A 25,276-nucleotide genomic window follows, 5' to 3' on the forward strand; every position below is an offset into this window, starting at 1 on the left:
AACCCAGGTGGATTGGTTTAAATCAGTGTTTTAAACCACCAATTTTAATCATGACATAAATCAGCAAGCAGGAAACCTTGATCTAAATAATCAATCTTAATCTTGTTTTGCATATGTACTTTAGTTTCCTAAAGAAAAGTCATTCTCATTGGTTGGTATAATTTGGTATTTCTTTTTGTTAACCCGCAGACTATGCTATATCTATACACACTTAAGTAATTATACAGCTTATCCATATTCTTAAATTTTACATGTTTTATGTTAGAAAAGGGTGAATGACGTATTTCTAATTTACTAGATGATTATGGTCTTTTATTTGTGGTCAGTGTCAAGCTGTAATTGGAAATTTGAATTCCATCAAAAATGCACAAGAGCAGCATTCTTAAGTTATTAGTTAAACAAAATTACCTTAAATGTGCTGATATAAAAGAAAAATATTTATCAAAATATATTTTGCATTTAACACTAACTGCTTAAACAAAGGAAGTACAGTAGAACCCCATTTATCCGAACCTCCATTACCTGGCTCTCCATATTAACTGAACCAAGCTGACCACTGAAGCCCCGCCACCTAGGGCTGAAGCTCTTTGCCCATTCTCCTAATTATCCGGATTTTTGATTATGCAATGTTTCCCAATTAGATCAGATAAATGGGGTTCTACTGTATTATCTGTAGTTAGTGAAACTGATTGGTTTTAGTCATTATGTTCTTCAAAATTTAGAACTAGTAGATCTTATCCTCTCCTACCTTGTGTTTATTAAGACTGGAAGAGGAAAACAAGCTTTCCTGCTTCTTCAGCTGGCAATTTAATTGGTTTCTCAACTCTGAATGAGCTAGTCATTGAACTGAACTAGTTGAAGAAAATACTCTGCACCTGCAGAAGCAGCTACTGTGCCAAATGCTGATTTAGCACTTCAACAAACTGTTTCCAGGTTTTTAACCAGTGACTTCCACTAGTTTAAATGGTTTGACTTTCTTTAAAACTTCAAATATGTGCTGCTTGAATATTTTTAAATTTAATTTAAGTGATGTCAATAAAAATGTAAATGTAGGCCTTAACATGGAGTGACAATTTCAAATAGGTTTATTTTTGAAAAGATGCATTTTCAAAAATCCAACTTTTAATTTATTTTAACCAGCCTGTCTAGACCGCCCCTCTCCAGAGTCTGCCTACAGTTGCAGTTATCTTCATACACGCAAGGTCCACAGATAAAAGCAAGTCTCTCCCTCCCACCTTAATCTGATCAACTCTGCAGTCTAAGCAGGCGGCTTATTTTACACAAGAGTCTGAGACGTCACATATTGCTGGCTTCTCTAACACAAACCCAGATTCAAGCTTCAGGAAAAGCTGGAAGGAGTGTGAATAGATCCCCCAAGTCACAAACCATCCCAATGTGTGGCTGAACCTTTATCTGGGTCAGTGAGACTGCTGGGGGTTTAGCTAGATTTGACAACTCATTTTTCCTCATGACATCTCTTATTTTCTCTTTCTGTAATCTCCAATCTATTCCCCTTCCAAACTCCCTACTCGCCAAAACAAACAGCTGAGTGAGGGAAAACTTATGCTCCCTCTTCTAACACAGGGAAAGGAATTAATTATGCCAAGGTCTGAGGGGGCATGACTAAGAGGAGTGGGGAAAAAAACTTGGGCTGAATAACAGACCAAGTTTCTTAATGGTAGGATCTAGACAATGAAAAAAAAAGTTTCCTCTTGGGCCTGGTCTTCACTACCAAATTAGGCTGATGTAAGGCAGCTTATGTCGATCTAATTCTATCAGTGTCCACATTCTAGCCTTGCTCCCACTGAAGTAAGTGCTTTACTACACTGATATAACAACTCCACCTCCACCAGAGGGGTAGAGCTTAGTAGTAGGTAGGGTGATGCAGTGTCCTTGTAGACACTGTGGGTTACTTACATCCCTGGTTGGCTGTCATTCTTGTCAATTTCATAGCTCCAGCCTGGCTCACAGCTTGGGCTGTCATCCTGGGGCAGGTGAGGGGCTCCCCACTGTGAGCCAAGTTGGGCTTTCCCCAGGCTCCCCACTCCAAGCTGGATTGCCCCTAAGCTCCCTGCCTGCACCAAGGCTCCCCACTGGACTCCTGGAAGAGGCAGGGGTAGCCGAGAGCCCGAGGTAGCAGTCGGGCTCTCAGCAGGGTGCTGTGCATGGAGTTGGGAGCCCTGGCTCTCAGCCCCCTACACGACCCCTCTTAAGTCAGTGGAAGTGCTGGTGAGGATAAGCATCATTGACAGAAGGAGGGTAGTATGGACATGAACCCCCACAGTAATTACTGCAGTGGCTAGAAGTTGACCTAACATAGGTCGACTTAAGTTTGTAGTGTAGACATGCCCATGGAAGGGATGAAGCACCAACACAGGAGTCAATTCAAACTGGACTGGCTGGCTCAGGTCACCGGTCATGGGATAAAGCGCCTGTTTCATTTATAGACTGCTAGTCCAAATCCAGCCAAGATAGGTAAACCACAATCAGACTCATGATGGTTGATCATGTGAGGAGTAGCCAAAGGCGCCATGGAGACTGAGGGTTTTTTTGGTTTGTTTTTCTACTCTTCTTAGGATTGGTCTCACTAGGTCAGGTTTGAGGCAAAATGGCAGGGGACAGCACATGGCAGAAGCTTTTCCTAGAACAGAAGCAGCAGGGCAAGCAGACTTTGGCCTTGGAGGTCATCAAGCCAGCACCTTACACCAGCATCAAATTCACATGAAAATCTTTAAACAAAACTATTGTATACAAAACTCTGAAGATGAGACCAAAAGGGACATTTCAGTACAGCCAAAGGTTTATCAGATTCAAAGAAGGATTAGACAATTATATAAACAGCTAGATCATCAATTACATCAAACAAAGAAATAAGGGGAAACATAAACCCTTCTAATTCAGGGAATAAAAGACAACCACTAACTGACGAGGAGGGCCCTACCAAATTCACAGTACATTTTGGTCAATTTCATGGTAATAGGATTTTTCAAATTGTAAATTTCATGATTTCAGCTATTTAAATCTGAAATTTCAGGGTGTTGTCATTTTAGGGGTCCTGACTCAAAGGAGTTGTGTGTGGGGGGGAGGGTTTGCAATGTTAGTGTGGGGGGGGTTGCAGTACTGCAGCTACCATGACCTCTGTACTGCCTTCAGAGCTGGGCAGCTGGAGCGTGGTGGCTGCTGGCCGGGAGCCCAGCTCCAAAGGCAGAGCCACCGCCAGCAACACCACAGAAGTAAGGATGGTATGGCCACTCTTACTTCTGTGCTGCTTTCTGCAGAGCTGGGCCCTCAGCCAGCAGCTGCCACTCTCTGGCTGCCCAGGTCTAAAGGTAGCAGCACAGAAGTAAGGATGGTATGGTATGGCATTGCCACCCTTACTTCTGCACTGTTGCTGGCGGGGCGCTGCCTTCAGAGCTGGGTGCCTGGCTAACAGCCACCACTCTCCGGCTGCCCAGCTCTGAAAGCAGTGCAGAAGTAAGGGTGGCAATATCACAACCCCCCTAAAATAACCTTGTGACCCTCGCTGCAATTCCCTTTTGGGTCAGGACCCCCATTTGAGAAACGCTGGTCTCCCCTGTAAAATCTGTAAAAGCACACAAAAGACCAGATTTCACAGTCCATGACACATTTTTCATGGCCTTGAATTTGGTAGGGCCCTACTGATGAGGGTTAGGAAGAAACTTCCATAACAGTCCACTCCAAGGATTTCATGCACCGTTCTCTGAAAAATTTGGTACTGCCAACTCTCAGGGACAGGCTATTGGGCTAGATGGACCATCTCCCTCATCCACTATTGCAGTTTCTAAGTAACAATCCTCCATTGGTCTGTCTGATAGGGATGGCTTGAACAGAATTTAATCTGACTTTTCAATCACTAAAATTCTAGAACAAAGAGGCCAATCTTGAGGGTTATCAGGAAGTTAAAAGAGAACAAACTCAACTGTGGCTCAATTATTTTCCCCTTCATTCAGCTTTTGCTAACAACCTCCTTTATCACTTGATACAGTAACGAAGTTCACATGACAGCACTCAGATACTTCTAAGACTCCCACCACCTTGATATCCAAGACAGGTAGAGAAAATACCTGGTGGAAGTATACAAGACAAATATAGTATCTATCAAATGCACTGACCCGGAGAATACTTGAGAAACTGAAGCCCAGATTTCACCCACTACCGTTTAGGGCAGTCAATGACACTCTCTCTCTAATCCCCCCCTCCAGAATTTTTTTTGCCCTCCCAAATTCTTATCATACCATTGAGCTTATCACACAGCAGCTAAAAGTGCAGATCTGAGCCCTGACAGAAGGCCCCCATCAACTCACTTGGAAAGTGAAAGCTGCATGCAACAGTCAGGCTGCCTGTCCTGTCCCATCCTGTCCTGTTGTCATACCAAGCCAAGTGAGAGAGCCAATACACTGTGCTAAATGGAGTTCTCAGCAACATGTCCCTGTTAACAAGTGATGCCAGAGCTGTCAGTCAGGGAAAACCTCATTAGATGCTTATTAATGTCCTCATTATTAGCCCAAATTAATTAGCCCAGCACCATCAGAAAAAGCAGAATGTTTCACTCCCGACCTGGCCTAAGGGCAGCAACAGAACCCAGAAAGGGCCAATCTTCATTAATTACTCATTAACTTCTTTGACCCTCTGCAGCCACGACTTCCCTAGCGAGTTACTTCTGTGCCAGACAAGCTAGGCCAAGGAAATCGATCCCACCCACAGATGGTGAATGAAACACACTCCACCTTCTGGCCCTGCTTTACCCTAGGTTTCCACACAAACTGCATGTAGGACTCGACTGCCCAACAGTGACCGCTGCTGGGGAAACAGGAAAGTGAACAAAATTATGAGAAACCAACTAACTAGCTAGCACAGGGATTTCTTCTAGCCCTAATCTGCACCTTGATACTTTGTGGTCTCTAGCCACAAACCCAAGTACATTTATTTTGTGAGAACAAGCTGATTGCTATGTATAGCTGTTCTCTTGCTGTTGCAGTCCTCATCCTCCCAGCTCCGTTTCAATTCCCACCCCCACTGCTCACTATATTACATAGTTTAGATTACGCGAGCCTCTGTGCAGGAATCTGTTATGGTCTTTGAGGTGTCCTGCACCCCTTTGGAATTGAACCAACTAATGAAAGGGGGCCTAGAATTCAGTTATGAAGAACCTGCATTAGTGCTCCCTGTTCTTGGGCTCTGGTGCTCACCAGACCTGGATGCAGGGAGGTTGGGTGGGGGGTCCATCCTATGACTGGAAAGGGCAAATTAGTGGGTGAGCATTAGCTGGCTTGCCACTGTTCTGAATAGGAATATATTTGTAAATTTGGGGATGGTGAATGGGGGGGAGGGGGAAGAGGAGGGGGGTATTTGTAGGATGCCCACCCCACTCTGGGGTTACCCTTTTTTTTGGTAACAAGATTTTATGCAACTTCCTTGATTTAACAGCCAAATGGGCTTGTTCCAGCCTAACTACATAAAGCATTTAATGCTGATTTATACCCACTGTTCAGCCAATCCAGCACTCTGGCCCCACTGTTTTATGGTTCACATTCACTTCCTGTTAAGTGTGAATGAACCCACAAGAACAGCCCTGAAGGAGAAAGAGTCTCATGGCAGATGCAGGAGACAGGGACATACAAGAAAGCACGGTACCTAGTTTGGCGTCTTAGCAGTGTCTTCTAACAGGAGCTGAGCCAGGGCTCCTTGCCATAGGAATCCCATGGAATGAATTCCAAAGCAAGCCCAAGCATTAGACTGCTTATTCCAAATTCATTTACCTTGGCAAGAAGCATCTGTTTGCACAGGTGAATGATTGACTGGGTGACTGACTGTGCACAGCTGCTACAGCCACAGTGCAGCAGTAACAACCATCTGTGACAGCTCAAACGGCCCAAATTGAAGCACAGGAATCAGAGATGAAAAAGATTTAAGAGGTCACAACTAATCCCCCCGGGAACCAGAGCAGGATTGCTCTCTATGGTGTGTGCTCCAGTGCAGTTTTAAGTGACACATTAGGAGGCTCAAAATCCCTCCCCTTGGAAGACTATAGAACAGCTTATTACATCTCATTGCCAGAGTGTTCTGAGAGCCTTTTTTTTTTTTTTAAATTTCACCTCATTACTTCTACTGACACACCACTGAATTGGCCCAGAGAACAGATACTAAGATAGTTAGAAGAAAAGGAGGACTTGTGGCACCTTAGAGACTAACAGATGTATTTGAGCATAAGCTTTCGTGAGCTACAGCTCACTTCACTGGATGTAGCTCACAAAAGCTTATACTCAAATACATCTGTTAGTCTCTAAGGTGCCACAAGTACTCCTTTTCTATTTGCAAATACAGACCAACACGGCTGCTACTCTGAAACCTGTTAAGATAGTTAGCTGTACAGTGGAGATATTATGAGAGGGGAATTATTTGGCCAAGAAAGGAGATGAGTAAAACACACTTGAGTGTCGGTTTCAAAGTTATAATGTTGTAACAAAAACTAGTCAATCCGGTCTTTTTTCCCTTCTGTCCTATGAGACCAGAGGGCATTTACTTAAAATCAAGGACCAGTAAATTTAGACCAAGAAAGGAAGTAACCATCATCATGCAGTCAACTTGTGGGAGTCACTCATATAGACAGTCAAAAACTGGGGCAGAGATTAGAAAGAGCAGACTAATTTCATCACCACTACCACCTGCTATACAAATAAACAACAATTGAGATAATCACAGCTCCTGTTTCTGAGAATAAGCTGATTACCTGCGGAGAGAAGGAAAAGAAGAGGATTTCCTTCCATCAAACATCCCTATGAACAATACTGCTCAGCTGGTTACATGCATCAAAGTAGGAGATTTCACCTTTCTCTAAAAGCATCAGGCAATAGCCATTGTTGGAGAAAGGATTAGACAAGCTTCCTCTGAAGTGGCTGGTACAAGCCATTGACAGACAGGATGCCAAACTAGATGGACCATCGGTCTGACCCAACATGGCAACTCCTGTGTAATATATCAGAGTGGCTGGACCAACAATCGGAGCCAGCACAGACAGTGTCTGAAGTGCAGATTCAGCTGAGCTGCTCTGCTCCACTTGCCACATCTGAAGTCTGTAAGACACTCACTTTCTAGTACAGCAAATACTACATTTGGGGGTGATTAATATGACCCTCCTGTGCAGAGCACAGATATACTCTCAGGCTGAGCTCTGAATGCCAGATTCAGCATAATGGGCTCTCTGTAAAGGTGCAGGCTCTGAAAATGGTTTTCAGTTACCTACTTGCTCAATGCCACAAGAAGCAGTGTTTCTCATGGTACAAATATGAACTGCATCGGTTTAATAAAGGTCATGTATTCAAAACGAGCCTGGAAGTGCAATCCTCCCCCATTAAAATAAGATATGCTGCTGCAAGGCCCACCCTAATGTAGCTCCAAGATAAAGCCTTCACCTTCCCGCCCCTGTGGTTGCGGTCTCTGGGCCCACTCTTCATAGGTCACACTATTCCGAGGAAATAAACTATCACTGCTGTTGTTCATGATTGCTATGTGCCAATCCCCAGGGTGGGCACAGCCCATGCTGCAGTCACCATAGTAGATCGGTTGCATGCTGTAAAGTGGACATTGCAGTACATTCCATGCCCAGACATTCCAAGCAGTGTCTCAGTCAGACCACTCCCGAGAGCACAGTTTGCCCAATAGAATTACTATTCAACATCCTCTCTCCCTGCTCCACCCTCTGGACAGTCCACCCTTCCCTTTAATGGGAAGGATCTCTTCCCTAATCCCTCCCCACAGACACACCTTCAGAAGTTACCTCTGATACAGCAGTAATGCCTACTGAAGATTGTGGGGAAGGGGGATAGTTCATCTTTGAAATCACAGATGGCCAAAGAAATGACCAAATCATGAAAAGGTCTACTCTGGAAGCACCAGGCAGCTCAGACTAGATGGGAAGGGTTTAACAACAGACTGAAGAGGAAGGCAATGGAAAAAATGCATCTTACCTCCTAAGCGAATCCTCCTCAGAACTTTCCTCAGGCATTTCCTGGCTTAAGGCCTCCTGTGATACATTCCCAGGTCTGCTCGAAGCTGACTGGCTGTAAACTCTCTCCCAGTGCCCTGTCTCCTGGTTAAAGACCACTCCCACAGTCCTTTCCTCCTGCGGGTTGGAAGAGCTTCCCAGCTGCAGCCTGCTAGAGGTAGGAGCTCTGCCCTCGGTTCTCTCTGCAGGCTGTGCCTGGCTGCTGCTTGGTGGCACGCCATCAAATGTGCTTTGGACCTGCCCTGATGGATAGCTGGGTGTGCTTCTTTCCCAGCGTAGTGTGTCATTGTTAAAGGTCAGCAGATTGTGACAGGCGCGACAGCGGTTCAGGTGGCCCCGAGACAAATTGGAATTGTTTTCACTGCTATGTGGAGTCTGCTGGTGGGAGGGACCTGGCCTATCAGGCTCAATGTTGTTGTTGAGCATTTCTTGAGCCTGTTGCGACTGGCTGGGCTCCCCACCAATCCCTTGATCTAGCTCTTGAAGTCTGTCGTACTCCAAGAAGAACCGTCTCAAGTCACACTGGAGCTCATTGCGGATGCTGGCTGGATTGCTTGGGCCAGCACTACCACTGCTGTCTGCTTCAGCCCCTGGTGCCAGGAAGCCCCTCCCTTCTGTAGCAGATGTATACACCGAGGACTGGGAACCTCCCTCCTGCTGTCTGAGCACTGACAGCAAACTCACTGAAGAGGCACTGGTTCTAGGTGGAGGCATGGCTTCCAACTCCGAGCGAGAGCCCATGTTCAGCACTGTTCTAGTCCAGTCGGACCCTCCTAAGCCAGATGCCATCTCTCTCGCAGACTGGTACCTGGAGGGATGGCCTGACAAGGGTCCACTTAGGGATCTGCGAGTGGGGCCCAGGCTAAGGTTGCGTAGGGTGTTACCAGCAGTGCTGCTCTGAACAGTGCTGAAAGCAGAAGGCCTGTTAAGCAGACCCTGCTCCTGCTGCGTTGTGGACACCTGCTCTGGGGGTTGGTATGGCTCTGTCTGCACAGAGGAAAAGGAAGTGCCAGTGGCCCCAGAGGAAGTGGAGGGGGCATTTTCCTGGTGCGGGAAGAGAGAAGAAGGAAGTCTTGCACTAGAGCATCGACTGCAAAGGCACAACATCCCCAGGTGCTGACAGCACTCTGTTGTGGGGTAATTGACACGCTCACGGAGCCTGGTGTAGGCTGGTGCTCTGGTGTTCTCGCTGGCTGGAGGCAGTGGTGGAGGTGGTGGGGGTGGCGGAGGTGGTGGGGATGGGGTGGCAGAATCTTGCCCAGTGTTTTGCTCTCCCACCTGGATGCTAGAGGAGCGTGAGGACAGCATGTGCAGGAAGTTGTGGAGGAGGGGCGTACGCCTCACAGGCTGAGACTGGAGAATAGAGCGCTGGCGATAATGTGGCATATCTGTGCTATCCACAGGGATCTCCACCTCCTCGTCACTCTGCAAGGGAAATCACCAGAGCTCAGTCACCTCACAGCAGAACCCCACAGTAGTGTTAAAGGGGGCAGGTGATAAAAGCCTGTAGATAGGCATAAAAAAGGACTAGATGTTGGGGGGGGGGGGGGGGGGGGGGGACGGACGGACGACGGACATGGAAAATTACAATAGGATCATAAAAGCAACAAGAGGGAAATCAGTGGGGGGAAATCTACTCAACATCTTAGATGTCTATACACAAATGCAAGCAGTGTGGGGAATAAACAGGAAGAACTGGAAGTATTAGTAAATAAGATAAATTAGGATTTAATTGGGTACACTGGGGACACTTAATGGGGTAAATTTCATGACTAGAATATTGAACAGGGGGTATAACCTGTTCAAGAAGAACAGGCAGGGGAAAAAGGAGGAAGTGTTGCAGTATACATCATGAATATATACACTTGTTCTGAGGTCCAGAAGGAGGTGAGAGGCAGATCAGTTGAAAGTCTGAGTGAAGGTAAAAGGTGGGGAGTGGGGGGGGAAGGGAGGGAAGAGAAATAAAGGGTAACATCATGGTAAGGGTCTACTGTAGACCACCAAATCAAGAGGAGGAGGTGGATAAGGTATTTCTAGAACACCACAAATATCCAAAATACAAGACCTGGTAGGAATGGGGGACTTTAACCTCACAGTGAGCTGTTTGAAAACTAATATGGATATTTCCAGTAAGTTCTTGGAATGTACCAGGGACAACTTCTTGTTTCAGAAAGTGGAGGAAATAACCAGAACAGTCAATTTAGACTAGATTCTGAGCAGCAGGGAGTAACTGGTTGTGAATCTGAAGGTGGAAGGCAACTTGGGATCAAAGATTTCATGATTCTAAAGAAAAGAAGAAGTGACAGCAGAAGAATAAGGACAATGAACTAAAAAAAAAAAAAGCAGAATTTAAAAATCTTGGAGCTGGGAAGGTAACGTAAGGAGAGTTGGCAGTTTCTCAAGGAGACAATATTAAAGGCACAACTGCAAACTATCCTGACGTGAAAAAATTAGGAAGAACAGAAACAGGCCAACATGGTGCTATCAGCAGCTCTTTAATAACCTGAAAACCCAAAAGGAAACTTACAAAAAATAGAAACATGGCTGAATTGCTAAGAAGGAGAAAAGACAATACAACAAGCATAGAAGGACAAAAATTAGAAAGGCTAAGGCACAAAATGAGTTACAGCTAGCAAGGGACATAAAAAGCATATGAAGCTCTTTAAATAAATTAGGCCCAAGAGAAAGATGAAGGAAAGCCTAGGTCCAGTATTTAGTGCAGAAGAGCTAATAACTGATAACATCAAGAAGGCAGAGGTGTTTAATACTTACTCTGCTTCAATCTGCACTAAAAAAGTTAATGGTGTTATTATAAGGAAGAGCCAGCATGGATTTCTCAAGAAACAAATCATGCCAAACCAAAATTTCCTTCTTTGACATGGTTTCTTTCCATAGTGGACAGGAAGAAGCAGTAGATATGATATATCTTGATTTTAATAATGCTTTTGGCACAGTCTCACATGACATTCTTATCAGAAAACTAGGGAACATGGTATAGATTAAATTATTATGACGTGGGTGCACAACTGATTGAAAGACTGTACTCAAAGAGTAGTCATCAATAGTTTGCTATCACACTGGGAGGGCACATCTAGTGGGGCCCCCCAGTGGCTAGTTCCAAGGCCGGTACTATTCAATATTTTCATCAATGACATGGATAACAGAATGGAGAGTATGCTTATAAAATTTGGAGAGGACACCAAGTTGGGGTTGATTGCGAGGAGAGAACTAACATTCAAAATAACCTTTACAAATTGGAGAATTGGTCTGAAATCAAGAAGATGAAATTCAATAAAGACAAGTGCAAATAGTGCATTTAGAGAGGGAAAAAAATGCAAATCTACAAAATGGGGAATAACTGGGTAGCTGATAGTAGTGCTGAAAAAGATTTGGGGATTATAGTGGACCACAAATTGAACGAGAGTCAACAATGTGATGCATTTTTTGGGGGGGGAGAAAGAGCTATATAATTCTGGGGTGTATTAACAGGAATGTTGTATGTAAGAAGTGGCAGGTAATTGTCCCACTCCAGTTGGCACTGGTTAGGCCTCAGCTGCAGTATTGTGTACACTTCTGGGTGCCACACTTTAGAAAAGATATGGACCAACTGGAGGGAACCCAAAGGACAGCAACAAAAATGATAAAAGGTTTAGAATCTTAACCTATGAGGAAAGGTTAAAAATTAGGCACATTTAGTCTTGAGGAAAGAAGACTGAGGGGAGGCCTGATTCCAGTCTTCAAAATATGTTAAGGGCTGTTATAACAAGGATGGTGATCAACTTTCTCCATGTCCACTGAAGATTGGACAAGTAGTAATGAGCTTAATCTGCAGCAATGAAGATTTAGGTTAGATATTGGGGAAAACTTAACTAGAAAGGTAGTTACATTCTGGAATAAGCTTCCAAGGGAGATTGTGGAATCCCATCATTGGAGGTTTTTAAGAACAGTTTGGACAAACACTTGTCAGGGATGGTCTAAGTTTACTTGGTCCTGCCACAGTGTAGGGGGCTGAACTTAATGACTTCTTGAAGTCCCTTCCAGGTCTACATGTCTATGATTTTATAAACGTAACTAAACAAAGGGAAGCCAGCTACAGTCCACAGACAGATAAGGACACAAACTTCTTCCAAAAGGAAAGCAGAGACACTATCCTTGGGTTGCATGAAGCTATCTAGCCCCTAATCCATAAGGAAGCCTTGTATGGACCCTGACAAACCCCATACCTTGCAGTTCCACAATACGTCAGCCAACACCTGGCAGATTCAACCCCTGTGGGGCTCAGGCTAACAGTTCTACAGCCTAATCAAGGGCAGTGAAGTTGCAGCAAAATTCTTCAGTCTGATGTCATGAAAAGTGCCAAGAAGGCCTTTGCAAACGTAGCAGGGATGGCTCTGGTGCCCCGCATCCCGCGGCAGGACCAGAATGGAAGTCACTGTCTATAACAACCAGGGGCTGGGAGACTAAAAGTAAAGTCTCATGTGCATGTTCTGAGCATAACACAACAGTGTGCACATGACCAATTTAGATGAGACACAGAACTTTGAACCCAGGAAGGCATCCAATTTTAAGCAAAGCATCAGGCTGCCTAGCAACAAGCTCTGGTTAGCACAGAGCTCCTTGATTGATATTATTCTCACCTGGTGGTTAGAAGGGTTGACAATCGCTGTGAGCAAGTAGTGTCCCAAGGGATCGAAGCGTACCAGCCTGAAACAAGAACAGAGTCAGAGGCTTAGTTGTCAGTTGGCATTTCACACTGACAGAGAAAACCAGATGTTCCAGGGATAACAGATTTCACACACACAGGTTTATTCGAGGAGGAAGTTTTACATTTCTATAGCAGCACCTCTCATTCTGAAGTATTCCAAAGTCCTTCAAAAATGTCATGTATTAAGAAGTATTCACCCACCCCTTAAAGATAGCTCTCTCCAAGGTGAAGACTGCAGCTGTTCAAACAGCATGCAGCAATCCTACGCAACAGTTTAGGAGAGGCAGTTCCCATATCCAGCTGAAACTGCTAGGGAAATTTATGGCAACATAAATAAGTACCCTAGAATTTGGCCAGGAAAGAGAGGTGTTAACATCTCTTGTGGAAGTTCCTGGGGATCTTTAATGACCACAGATTTTTGTCAGGACCATGTTTTTTAGTCATTCAAAGAATGAACCTCCAGCAGCATAGCACCATTTAGCATCATGTTGGAGTATTGGTTCAGTACGGACTCCAAGGGTAGGAAGCTCTCTTCCCATAGTATCCGTCTCTCCCATCCGAGGAACAATCATACTTAACCCTGTGTTGCTGGTGAAATCTGAAGATCAGTCTTACAAATGCCAACCCTATGGCAAAGCTGGGAAGGATCCCATAGCAAACAGCCGCCTAACTTATATTTGTTCGTATTTCCGATCTAATCTTGTTCCTTTAGTTTTATTGTTCACAGCCACTGATCCACCAACTGAGCAGGAGCACTGAGAACAATGCTCCAAGTAGCTGAAACCAAGGTCAGGGTGGAGGGGCAGTTACCTTCTGAGTGTCCTCTGCCCCAGAAAAATGGCTACATATTCCCCCACACTATGCCATTTCTCATGCTGGAAGTACAACTGTTCTACTCTCCTGGGAATGAGCACTCACCGGACTCGCTCCATCTCACTGGCTGTCTTCACCACTGCAAAGGGTTCTCGACGACTCCAGTCCCAGAAATGGATCTCATTGGCTGTTGCAATCAGCAGGAGCTGAGCTGTAGGATGAAAAGCCAGGGATGCAATGGCATTGTTGCTGTCTGTGAACCAGCTCTCGCTTCCACCCTGGAGTGGGAAAGGGGGAAATCATCAGCTAATTAACACACAACAATTTTAGGCAACAAGTTTTCTCTGTCAATGCCACAGACCCAAACCAGCCCCAAAACTCCACACATAGCATGGAACTGCTGTACTTCTGCTGCAACAAAAGTCATCATCGACTCTCACTTTACACTGTCGTCTGACTCTACAGCCAGCACACAGAACGCCTGGCAACAGTGACCACAGACACGCAGTAGGTAATTGTGCCTCAGGTCACCTGTAGAACACCACACTCCAGAGCACTCTGCTAGACAGAACAGATCATTTGTCTGTGCATCAACCACTGGGCAAGTCACCAGTAGAGAAAACAAAAACAACAGCATAGCACTTTTCCCAGGGCAGAGTGCACGTTATTCCCCATGAGACCAGCAACAGAAAAGCAATTTTTTTTATACGAACTAAGAGGGGGTGAGCCCCAATCAGAGCCCTGTGGAGCTCTGAAATATGGCCCACACCACTCATCAATACAGATGTGTGGCCTGGAGAGGAGACAATTGCCAGCATGCCATGTGGCCTGGGTGTTTAAATCAACTAAAAAGTTTGTTGGAACTTTATGGTCTCCAGGAGTTTCATCTCCGTATGAGACAGGAGGGTGACTGCAATCTGTTCCGTTGTAACACATTTGGTACAGTTCTCAGAAAGCTGCGCCAGAGCAGTTCTCAGCTGGGCAAAGATTGGGTGCCTCAAGCGCAGACAAAACTGCTGCACTACAAATACTAAACACTTATGTGTTTCAGGAGAGACTTACATGTAAATCCCAGATTCTAACCTCCCCATCTAGGCACCCTGAAGCAATGAGTCCCGGGATAGTAGGGTGAAAGGTCACACACCACGGTGTGCGCCGATGTCCAACCAAAGAATGGACGCACTTGCCCGTTTTCACCTCTGTGATGTAGATATTGTGATTCACGTGGGTGGAAGCCATAAGGGTCCTGGGAAAAGGAAAGGATAGAATTAATGCTGGGGAGGGTGGAGAAGAGAGACAAACAACATGATTCGTTAACTCAACCAGCTCCATCAGAGTATTATTATTATTTATTATTTGTATTAAGAATATGCAGATGCAGCCCAGACTCAGATACATCCACATTTTAGAAATCTAGCCCCCTCAATTCTGTCACTGAGAGAACCCTACAAATATATAAGGGCTAAAGCTCAGAGACATGGCACACAACCAAATCCTTCCTCCCTCTCACCAGCTGGTCCAGGTCAAATGACACTGAGCTTTCTTCCCTCGTTTTCCAATTCATCCCTCTCACTGCTGTGCCCTCACCTCCCCCCATCGTCCCTACTTCCAAGACATTAATCCTGAATCATTCTGTCCGGCTTTTAGACTATCAATTCCTTCAGGCAGGCACTCTGAGATTTGGCTCAGGGCACTGGTACTTCATATAAATAGTTTTTCGTGACACAGTTTGCTCCCCAGGCCCTCCACCTAACTCCCAGGACAGCTTGGTAGAGCCTCTTCCCTGAACACTGTGCAACTCTGAGGCGCACTCAGAAATTAAGTGCTAACTGTGTATCTTGGGCTGCACAGCTGGATAGATGACTTATGTTCTTCATCTCTGCAGCACAGAAACCTGCAGTGTCACATCTGCTGCCAGCTCCTGGTCTCTCAAGAGGCACGAGCCTACACCACCTTTGCTGGCATAACAAGATGTTTAAACAAGTAACAAAATAGAAGTCAGTTACCTATCTGGGCTGAACGCCAGCAAGAACGTGGAACGTGGGCTGTCTGGTAGCTCAACTTTCTGAAAAAGCCAATGGAGCAGGAAACATGAGTGCCATATGATCACAGTCTCAACTCTTATCCAAACACAGACAACACAGGAGACCCCAAAGGAATAAAGAATTCACTCCCCTACATGCCACCCAGGAACTTGGATGGGTCAGATACAGCACATCCAGGGGCCATATCTGACACAAAGTGGAACATACCACAAAAACACAAATATTAATCTCAAATCCCCACCTCCAAACCTACTGGGACAAACCCACCCGCCAGGTGTGTCCTTCTGCCCCATGACCTTACCTTGCCCTCCCATTTCATCCATCGGGTTTTATCCTCCACCAGCTCCTGCAAAAGCCGCTGAGCACCCAAGGCTTGGGTGCCACGTTCTCTGCCCCACAGGATCCGCACAGCATTCTTCTCTGGTACAACCTTCATGGCTCTCAGTAGCCACTGTTACACTAGGGACCGGGATGAGACACCAGCGGGTTCCAGATCACAACAGCCAAGAAGCTACAGACAGGCCATCCACGTCTGAAGAGGTTGACTCATGGAACTCTAGAAAGAGGAGAACTATATCAAAGGCAGCTTTGGCTTGGGTGGAAAGAGGAAGGCTTCAAGACCTCATCCACCAGTTCCACTACCCTCAACCACTACCCCCATTTCCTTTCTTCCATTGTCAAGACCCTGGGTATTTCATGATTCTGCATCCAGAGATTTTAATAACCCATTCCTTGGAGTTATACCCCAGAATCTAAACTTTCATCTTTTCCACAAGGTGACTTGCAAAGGAAGAAAATTGGACTTACTCCCATTTTTGCTTCCCTGCAAATGGGATATAGAATGAAGGCCTGAAAGAGGTTCTCAAAAAAATGCTTGTTCTGTCTTAAAATAAAAATTAAATACAAAAATAATTAAACAAATAAATATTCAGGTCCTGACTATGCTGGATGAGTTGATGGCTAGAAAATGAGTATAAATGACAACACTGTATGCAGCAAGAGAGTGGAAGTTCAGGTGTTAAGAGGAAAAGGGATTTTTTGTCAGACTGTTTAAAACTCTTGTTTTTTGCTCATACAGATTCAACTCTGACCTGTTAACATTTTGAATACAAGAAGTCTCTGTTAAATATTTGTGACTTTAGTTACTTATTAGAACTCGCAAACTTCCTTTTTGTACTCCTGCAGGTACTCCAACAAAAACAGGGACGATAAGGATTGATGTTCCCAATATATTTTTGTTTAAAATGAAGCAGATAAAAAACCCCAAACCTTTAAAAAGCCTTTGGGGCCTTTTTTGTGCATCAAAAAGAAGCAAAGGACACAAGCTATTTAAAGAAGGCTTTGCAAATCTCTTCTGTAATAAACATTAGTTTCTACCCATTCCGGTTACAAAAATGTATTCTCTAGGTGACCCAAGTGCAAACTGACTGTGTTCTTCTATTCCAGCTCTAGAGAGAACCCAAAACAGTAGTTCAGAGAGAACTGCCTGGTTAATCACAATAGTTAGGTTTCAGAGTAGCAGCCGTGTTAGTCTGTATCCGCAAAAAGAAAAGGAGTACTTGTGGCACCTTAGAGACTAATCAATTTATTTGAGCATAAGCTTTCGTGAGCTACAGCTTGTTGCATCCGATGAAGTGAGCTATAGCTCACGAAAGCTTATGCTCAAATAAAATTGTTAGTCTCTAAGGTGCCACAAGTCCTCCTTTTCTTTTCAATAGTTAGGTTGAGTTCAATCTATCGCATGAATGCACTTCTCACAAATCCAAACAGCCTTCCCCACCAATATGTGCCAAAAGCCATTTGACGAGCCAGATAAGCACACACCTCATCATCACATGATTTTCAGTTCAACGTTCTAAAACATCTCTAACAGGAACACCATCTGTGACACTGGGTATGTCACTTAGCCTCTCTGCAGTCTCCCCCTCCCATTCCCCAACTGCTATTTGTAAGAACAAGGTAATTTACATAAGGCCATGTCTACACTATAAACTTCGGTTGATACAAGTTGTCAGAGTACAGCCACTCAAGTTTGTATATTGCTGGAGCACATACATACTTGGCTGCTTGCATCAGCGCTACACGTACTCAACAGGAGTGCTTGTGTCAATGCAAAGTGCAATGTGCCATCGGTAGATATCCTAGTGTCCCATGGGCCACTGTCCAGCACAATGTCTTTTGGGAAATTTTCAGTATGTTGGGAGTTAAGTTCCTACCATACAACTTTCTCCATACCATAATGTCATCCATATCCCAACATTTTCACACTTTATTAAAAAAAAATCCCACAAACCCCTGTGACCCTTTTCAGTGTCTGCCATCTCTGGCAGAAGCATGGAACCAGCAGAGCTCTGCACTAGTCTCATGAACACTGCAAACACAGGGTGCATGATTATGCTATATTTTCAGACATGTAGGAAGGAGCATAACAACACAGGACATGATTTCAGTTTGCTGAAGACAGCAAACAAACAACTCCAGGTTGTCGGTGGCATTCACAGAGCAGATGCAGAAAGTGGAGTGCCAGTTCTGAGCCCAAGAGATGAGCACCCAGTGGTGAGATTGCATCATACTGCAGGTTTGGGACAAGCAGTGGCCCCAGAACTTTCTGATATGAAAGGCCATATTCCTGGATCTGTGCACCAAGCTTGCCCCATCCCTTCAGGGAAGGGTCACCAGAATAAGAGCTGCATTGACAGTGGAGAAGCGAGTGGCAATCACACTCTGGAACCTTGCAACACCAGATTACTGCTGATCAGTGAGAAATCATTTTGGATTATGCAAATGTTTAGGGCCAATCATCTCCTACTATGCAGGCCTATCATTCTTGGTAAAGTGCAGGATCTAGTGGATGGATCTGCAGCAATGTGGTTCCTGAATGGCGTTGGGATGACAGACGACACACATATCCCCATTTGGTGCCAGCCCACTTTGCCACAGAGTACATGAGTAGAAAAGGCTAGTTTTCCATGGTTATGCAAGCACTGGTGGATCTCAGGGGATGCTTCACCAATCTCAACATGGGCTGGTCAAAGAAGGTGCCTGACGCTCACATCTTTAAGAACACAGGACTGTTCAGAAAGCTGGAAGCAGGCATTCTTTCCCAACTGACAGACCACCACTGGTGATGTTGAAATGCCAGTAGTGATTCTGGGGGACCCACCCTAGCCCATGTTCCACTAGCCTGTGAAACCATACACTGATCACTGAAATAGCACCAAAGAAAGATTCACCTACTGGTTCAGCAGGCGCAGAAGGATTGTTGACTGTACTTCTGGCAGACTGAAGGGACACTAAAGGTGTTTACTCACTAGAATGGATCTCAGTGAGCAAAATATCCCAAAGGTTATAGGTGCCTGCTTTGTCCTGCATAGTATCTGTAAGGCAAAGGGGGGAAAGCTGCCACCAGGATAGAAGGGGCTGGTGGAGTGGCTGTCTGCTGACTTTGCGCAGCCAGACACAAGGGTTTTACAAAAGCCCAATGTGGAGCAATGCAGCTGACAGTAGCATCCTGTGCTGGAGTAGGCTCTGGGCTGAGAACTTTGGGTGCTCCTAAGAATGGTGTAGTGTTTGCTGTACATTTAAAAATATGATCGTGTTTTCCTGCACCTATGAATTATGTGGTGCTGTACACTTACAAGCACCTTGCGCTTTGAGTACCACTATGCATTCTGCAATGTGTTGGGAACTAATGATGATAATTTTATTCTCCAAAAATATAACTGAGTGAAAAAAACAGCGAAGAAAAACACAATGTGCAAAAATACACAGGCAATGTAACGCACTTTTTAAAACAAATTATCAGAGTGGAACTTTAAAATTGCGAAGGCAGCAAACGTTTCTGTCCATTTCAGTGCATAGATGTAATCCATTGGGGCTGCATATATAACAGCCATGGTTCTCACAAGTCAGTGTATGTGAAGCTATGATTTTCCTTGTTGTAGAGTGGTAGGAGGAGGATGTGGCCTGTGTTCACATGTGGTACGTGGGGGTGTAGGGAACAGCAATCATGGAGTTCTCCAAAGACAGAAAATGGCAGGGAGTCTGGGATTTTTGGACCTGTAGGTGGATCAAGCTCTGCACCATTTGGGTTTGCTGCCGGAAAAGACTTCTTATGTCCTTGTGCACTTCCCTCTCCTTGTCCTGCTGGAACTTTCTCCTGTCCTCTTTCTTTCGCCATGCTGTTGGCCATCCTCCAAGCCCTTGGTTCATGGTTCAATGCAGCACTGGCTTGCAGGATCTCTCAGAATATGTCCTCCCTTGTCCTCTTCCTTCTCCGCCTCATCAGGATCAGGCTTTATGCAGGTGTGGAGGGGGCACCCCTCAAAACCACCAGGCCAGAAGCTGCTGATATAAACAGACATGTACTATTGGATTTACAGTCACAGTGGAAAGCCAAAGATCCATTTAAAAACTCCCTTCCCCTATTTCCAGAAACACTTTTAATAAGAATGTTTATTGACACTTTAGCTTTGGAGCGCCTTGGCACAGCACCGCTCTCCAGACCCAGCCAGGGTGAGTATCGCCTGACAAAGGTGGGGATGGGGAGATAGGATTTTCTGTAACATGAAGAGCAATAAAATTTTGGTCCCTATTCCCTGGATATGAGTATAGGGGAACAGCACTGAATATTAGCATTATTTTCAACAGGCAGTGGTGGTTTTTAGCAGATCTCTCCTGAGGGTTACAAAGACACAGAGAACATAGCTGCTACTGGTGTCCCACAGCTGCCCAGGCCTGTATGCCGCTAGCCTCTTTACTCAGCAGTGGTGCCAGCCAAAGTCATTGGGAAGTGGCATGGGAAAATGTCCTACCATGGAGGAAGAAATAAAGCTGCCATCCCTAGAAACCTTTGGGAGCAGATTGCAAAGTATCTCCAGGAAATGTTCATTGAGATCTCTCGGTAGGGTAAGAGGGACATCCCTATGTGCATAAACAAAGTGCTTTGTGTGCTCCCACACACCTAACCCAGCAGGGGCAATGAAAAGCAGATACCAACTCTACCTCTGTTTGCTGTTCCTCTACCTCTTCTTGTATGAGTAAAACAGTGAAAAGTCTAAACCTGTGTCTTGTTAACTAGGGGAGGGGCCAGGCACCATCTTTAAATTTAAACATTGTAAGGAAAAAAAAAATGCACACACTTACCCAAATTCCCTTCCCCTTCATCAGGCTCATCAGTGCTCGCCTGGCTAGACTGTGGCAGAGTCCCAAACAGGTCATGACATGGATGAAGCCCACCTGCTGTGTCTCTTCCCACTGCTGTTTACAGCAGGGATCTCTGCTTTGGGGTCCTCCAAGGTATCCATGGTAGTCTGCAGGGTGCTGGTGAGATCCCTGCCAAGTATGGCATGTAGCCCGGCAGGTCAGCGGCTCAGCACTAGATCGATTTTTGGCCTCCCTGGCTTTGTGATATGCCTGCCACAGTTCCTTCACTTTCCTGCAGCACTGCTGCTGATCCCTGTCATAGCCCTTTGCCTGCATCCCCTGTGTAACCTGTTGAGAGACGTCCGTGTTTCTACGGCTGGTCCATAACCGTGTCTGCACAGTCTCTTTTCCTCACAGGCCCAGGAGACCGAATACCTCCTGTCTAGTCCAGGCAGAAGAGCCTCTAGACTGAGCAGTGTTCTTCACTGCAAGGTCCATGAGCCAGTGGCGGCTCCCATTGACCCTAAGTGCAGCTCGCTAAGTTCACTCTAAGCCGCGCAGCCATGCAACACGCAATAAATAGCCGTGCAGCAGCTCTAAAGGGCCATGCAGCAAGGACCTGGAGAGGAGAGAGATAGGGGGCAGGCAGGAACTGGGGAGGGGAGCAAGTTGGGGCTTGCAGGGCTGCTGTGGGCCTCTCCCCTGGCCCTGGAGCTCCTTGCTGCCAGAGGGGAGAGAAGGGCCTCTTCCCCATGAGCTCTTCCCAGGGAGAGGACACGGGGGAGGGGAGGGGAGCCTGCCAGCACCCCAAACTCCTCATTCTTGCCACCCCTCCAGAGCCCACACCCCCAGCCAGAGCCCTCACCCCCCCGCCCCAGCCCTGAGCCCCCCTCCTGCATCCTGAACCCCTCATCCCCAGCCCCACCCTGCAGCCCTCACCCCAACCCTGGGTCCCTCCCACACCCAAACCCCTCATCCCCAGCTTCACCCTAGAGGCCTCACCCCCAGCCAGAGGGGAGAAAGGAAAACAGAGGAACAAACTGACCAACGAACATTTGGACTGCCTTACTAGGATTGTGATGATAGATTACAAATACTGCATGAACAAAGTCAAGGAGGAACAGGCACACTTTCGCTCATCCAGTTTTTAAAGTAAGTTTTGCATTATTCTGCTCTTAAAAAGTTTACTTGCACAGGTGCCTTTTTAATTCCATATATTTTCCTGGTTATTATTTTATAAAAGGAGTATCCTCGTTTTATTGTACAAGTAGACTTTGTTTCGTTACACGAATGGCTCCGTAACATTACATCATTAAGGAGTAGCGAGCAATGTGTTAATTTAGTAGTTGATGTGGTTCTCACACTGAAGGTTTTTTGCCAAGTGGACCCCACTTCAAGAATAGTGAAGAGCGCTGCTCTAGAGCATGGAGCCACCACGGTCAGTTGGGCAGCTGCATACAAAGGAGTGCTGCTAGGTGTGCTCACCAAGGTAGGCAGTTATGAAAGACATTTCATAAGACATGCAGGGGGCTTTCAAGGGAATGTGTGGGGCTTCCAGACTGTGTGACGCCTCTGTGACCAAAGCAGTCACTGTCGCGGGGACTGGGGCATCGTGAGACAGCCGCTGGAGGACTTTTCAGGTTGATACAGCTTGTGCAGTGTCTACACTTGCACTGCCTGGACCTCAGTAGGTTGGCCACTGCTCCACGCCATTCAGGGAGGTGGTTTTACTGAGGCACTGTAACAGGACGCTTACTGTGAAAATGGACACCTGCTCAAATAACTCAGTGCAAGGAGACTTACGCCAGCCTAACTTTGTAGTGCAGACTAGGCCCAGGTAATAGGAAATTTCCAGGGTTACTGCTTGTGAAACGTATTAAAATGTTAAGTGTTACCTAAGGGCTGAGCATTGTAACTAGAAGTTGCTTCGGGGGGGGTTCTTGAAATCATCAGATATCGTGACTGCCTAGTAACCCATTTAAACAGTTTGAGCTGTTTGGTTCCCACAGATCTGCGTTGGTTGTCCCAAAATCTTCCACATATGAGTGACTCCCTAGACTGTGTCCAAATAAGAAACACTTCACATGATACTGCTACCTTTATATCACTGCAGGTACAGTACTGTTGTGTCATCTCTACTTAGAAAGCAAATTACAGAAGGGTAAGGCCCTCGTGCCCTCTGACTTTTACAGCACTGAAAATATTGTCAATACTCAATGAAGGAGAAAATAAAGACTACTACAAAAAGAGCCGAAAAGAAGTGGCAGTCACACAGATAAGAGATGGATGGCCAAAGTATGAAGCTGGGAATTCTCACTAGAAACCCGACCTTATGGAAAAAAGCTTCTACACCACTAATTCAAGACAGCAGCCACTTAAAAGGAGGAGCTTGCCTGAAGATTTCAAGCCTGACAACTCTGAATCTAAAGGAGAGCATTTTCCTTTGTAAAAATATAAAAGAGAAGTTAATGCAGTGAATTGCTAAAGGCAGCCTTCTAAAAGAAGTGCTTCTCTCTTCTAGCTAAGAATAAAAGGGAACTAAATTCAAGCTAAGCTGTTATTAACTTGGAACTTTCAGTGGCATTTAAGAGCAAGGAAAGAGTAGTAAAGAGAAGAGCTAAAATCTCAGTGCAGAAATTCCCAGCGTAGACAACCCGTCACTCTAGAATCTATTCTGAAGTCAGCTGAGAACAGACAAGAACAGAACCTCCTGCTAAGGAAAAGCTTCACTGTAAAGCAAAACAGAACTTAAAAAAGACACTTCTCAGGAAGACCCTCTGAAGCCAACTGTGCTGGTGAAGAAGCCCCAAGAGGGAAAGGGGAGAAGACAAATTGTCAAAAGTGGGGTAGCATCCAGAGCTTCAGGACCTGCTAAGCCATGCCGTGCTGTTTTCAAAACCTTAGCTTCTATTCTTTGGAATTCCAGGTCATCAGATAAGAGACCAGGAAGACAAGCGGTTACAAAACATTAAGAATTCTGAGAGACAAGGTGGGTGGACCAACTTCTGTTGGTGAGAGAGAGAAGATTTGGAGCTTATACAGAGCTCTTTTTCAAGACCTAACCTGAAGAAGAACTCTGTGTAAGCTCCAAAGATATTACCTTACCCACCTTGTGTCTCTAATATCCTGGAAGTGACATGGCTACAACACCACCACGTAACGATGTTTGTTACTTTACAACAAGCTTGCTCACTACATTAACGTTTCCAACTGTGCTTACTGAACCATGGGTATTTGCTATGTGGAAATGTCAAGTCCTCTTAGGTGCATTTTCATATTGTTATCTTAAGACATTCTGCCTAAATCTTTACAGTGTGTACGCATGATCCAAAGTCATTATTAGACAGCTTGATGCCAACTACTCAGGGGGAGATGAAAAAATTAATTTTATCTCAATTATCTGGTCTCATATCCTGCTGCTCTAGGAAAAAAGCCTTAAATCTGAGAACCTGAAGGCTGACCACAGGGAAAAGGGTTATATTGAATGCAAAAAAGGCATTCCCTGAACCATCCCCAACTGAAACTCAGTATGAACTGATCTCTACAATATGTAAAACATTCAGATCTGCTCACACCAGGTCAATCTGTGTTGGAGAAGGTACTCCAAGAGAGCAGCATTGCTCCACCTATTGTGTTCTGGTCCCAATTTCATAGCTTTTTGAACTGAGGTTCTAGTTTATATGGAACAAAATACTTTGGATCATGATCCCTGTGGAGTTTACTACCTGTTTTATTCATACCCCTAATAGGATCTCTTGCTCCCCATTGTTTGAAGGGATGTAGTCAGCAACTACGTGGTAAGCTGCTGAGCTGGCCAGCTTTCTATAACTTACTGTAGGGCTGACACATTGCACATGTTAGAGAAGATCTGGATACACACAAACACCCCCTCCCCACCTCCAAGAGCCTATAAAGAAGTCTTGAGTGAAGGTTGGATTATAGGGGCTCTCCTGAATCCCTTCTGGGACTAACCCAGTGAGAGCTCACTAAGGATAGAGGTACATCGTTTTCCTAGCTTAATGACACCCTGAATGTTGTGGTGAGAGTGGCTTTAGTGGGGAGATGTGCTCTGCAAGCATTTCAGATTGCATTTGTTTCCCTGTGTGTAGGTTCTATTTTGATGTATCCAGTTTAGGTGTGGGCATCAGCTCTATTTACTGGCTTCACTTTAAAAAGCAAGAAACCTTTCCACCTTCTTAATAACAGTGTCTCTTCCTAATTTTCTTACATTGAGCCAAATTCTTCTATCCTTGTCAAAATTCCCCATCAGCTTCAAAAGGGTTTTGTCTGAGGAAGAAAAGCAGCATATGGCACATAGTTTGTGGTTAAATATCATTGCCAGGTATGATACAGAATGCAATTGATAATTAACAGCTATGTGACCCTAAAACAGGACTAGCAGAAGCTCCACAGGCTTGGAATGATCTACATTCTGGCCTCAGTATAAACAGAAGGTGCAGATCACTGGATCAGGCCTTTTCAGCCCACTGTCTCAGTCACATTAGATTTGTTAGACCCAACATCAAATACCAAACCTGAAAG

At 45.3% G+C, this 25,276-nt stretch overlaps 1 protein-coding gene across 4 annotated transcripts in view; it reads right to left on the bottom strand.

Moving 5' to 3' along the window:
• The window catches only part of AMBRA1 (autophagy and beclin 1 regulator 1), a 203,730-nt gene that overhangs the window by 164,371 nt on the left and 14,083 nt on the right, over window positions 1-25,276 (bottom strand). For all 4 annotated transcript variants that reach the window (XM_048852666.2, XM_048852664.2, XM_075129561.1 and 1 more), the window contains 6 exons: window positions 15,891-16,145; window positions 15,551-15,609; window positions 14,607-14,790; window positions 13,650-13,822; window positions 12,664-12,730; window positions 7,989-9,451 (listed from right to left, as the gene is read on the bottom strand). In XM_048852666.2, the coding sequence (XP_048708623.1) occupies window positions 7,989-9,451; window positions 12,664-12,730; window positions 13,650-13,822; window positions 14,607-14,790; window positions 15,551-15,609; window positions 15,891-16,025 (2,081 nt within the window). In that variant the 5' untranslated portion in view covers window positions 16,026-16,145. The remainder of the gene's footprint in view (window positions 1-7,988; window positions 9,452-12,663; window positions 12,731-13,649; window positions 13,823-14,606; window positions 14,791-15,550; window positions 15,610-15,890; window positions 16,146-25,276) is intronic.

The sequence above is a fragment of the Caretta caretta genome, chromosome 6 (genome assembly GCF_965140235.1).
Source record: "Caretta caretta isolate rCarCar2 chromosome 6, rCarCar1.hap1, whole genome shotgun sequence".
In the NCBI taxonomy this organism is placed as follows: Eukaryota; Metazoa; Chordata; order Testudines; family Cheloniidae; genus Caretta; species Caretta caretta.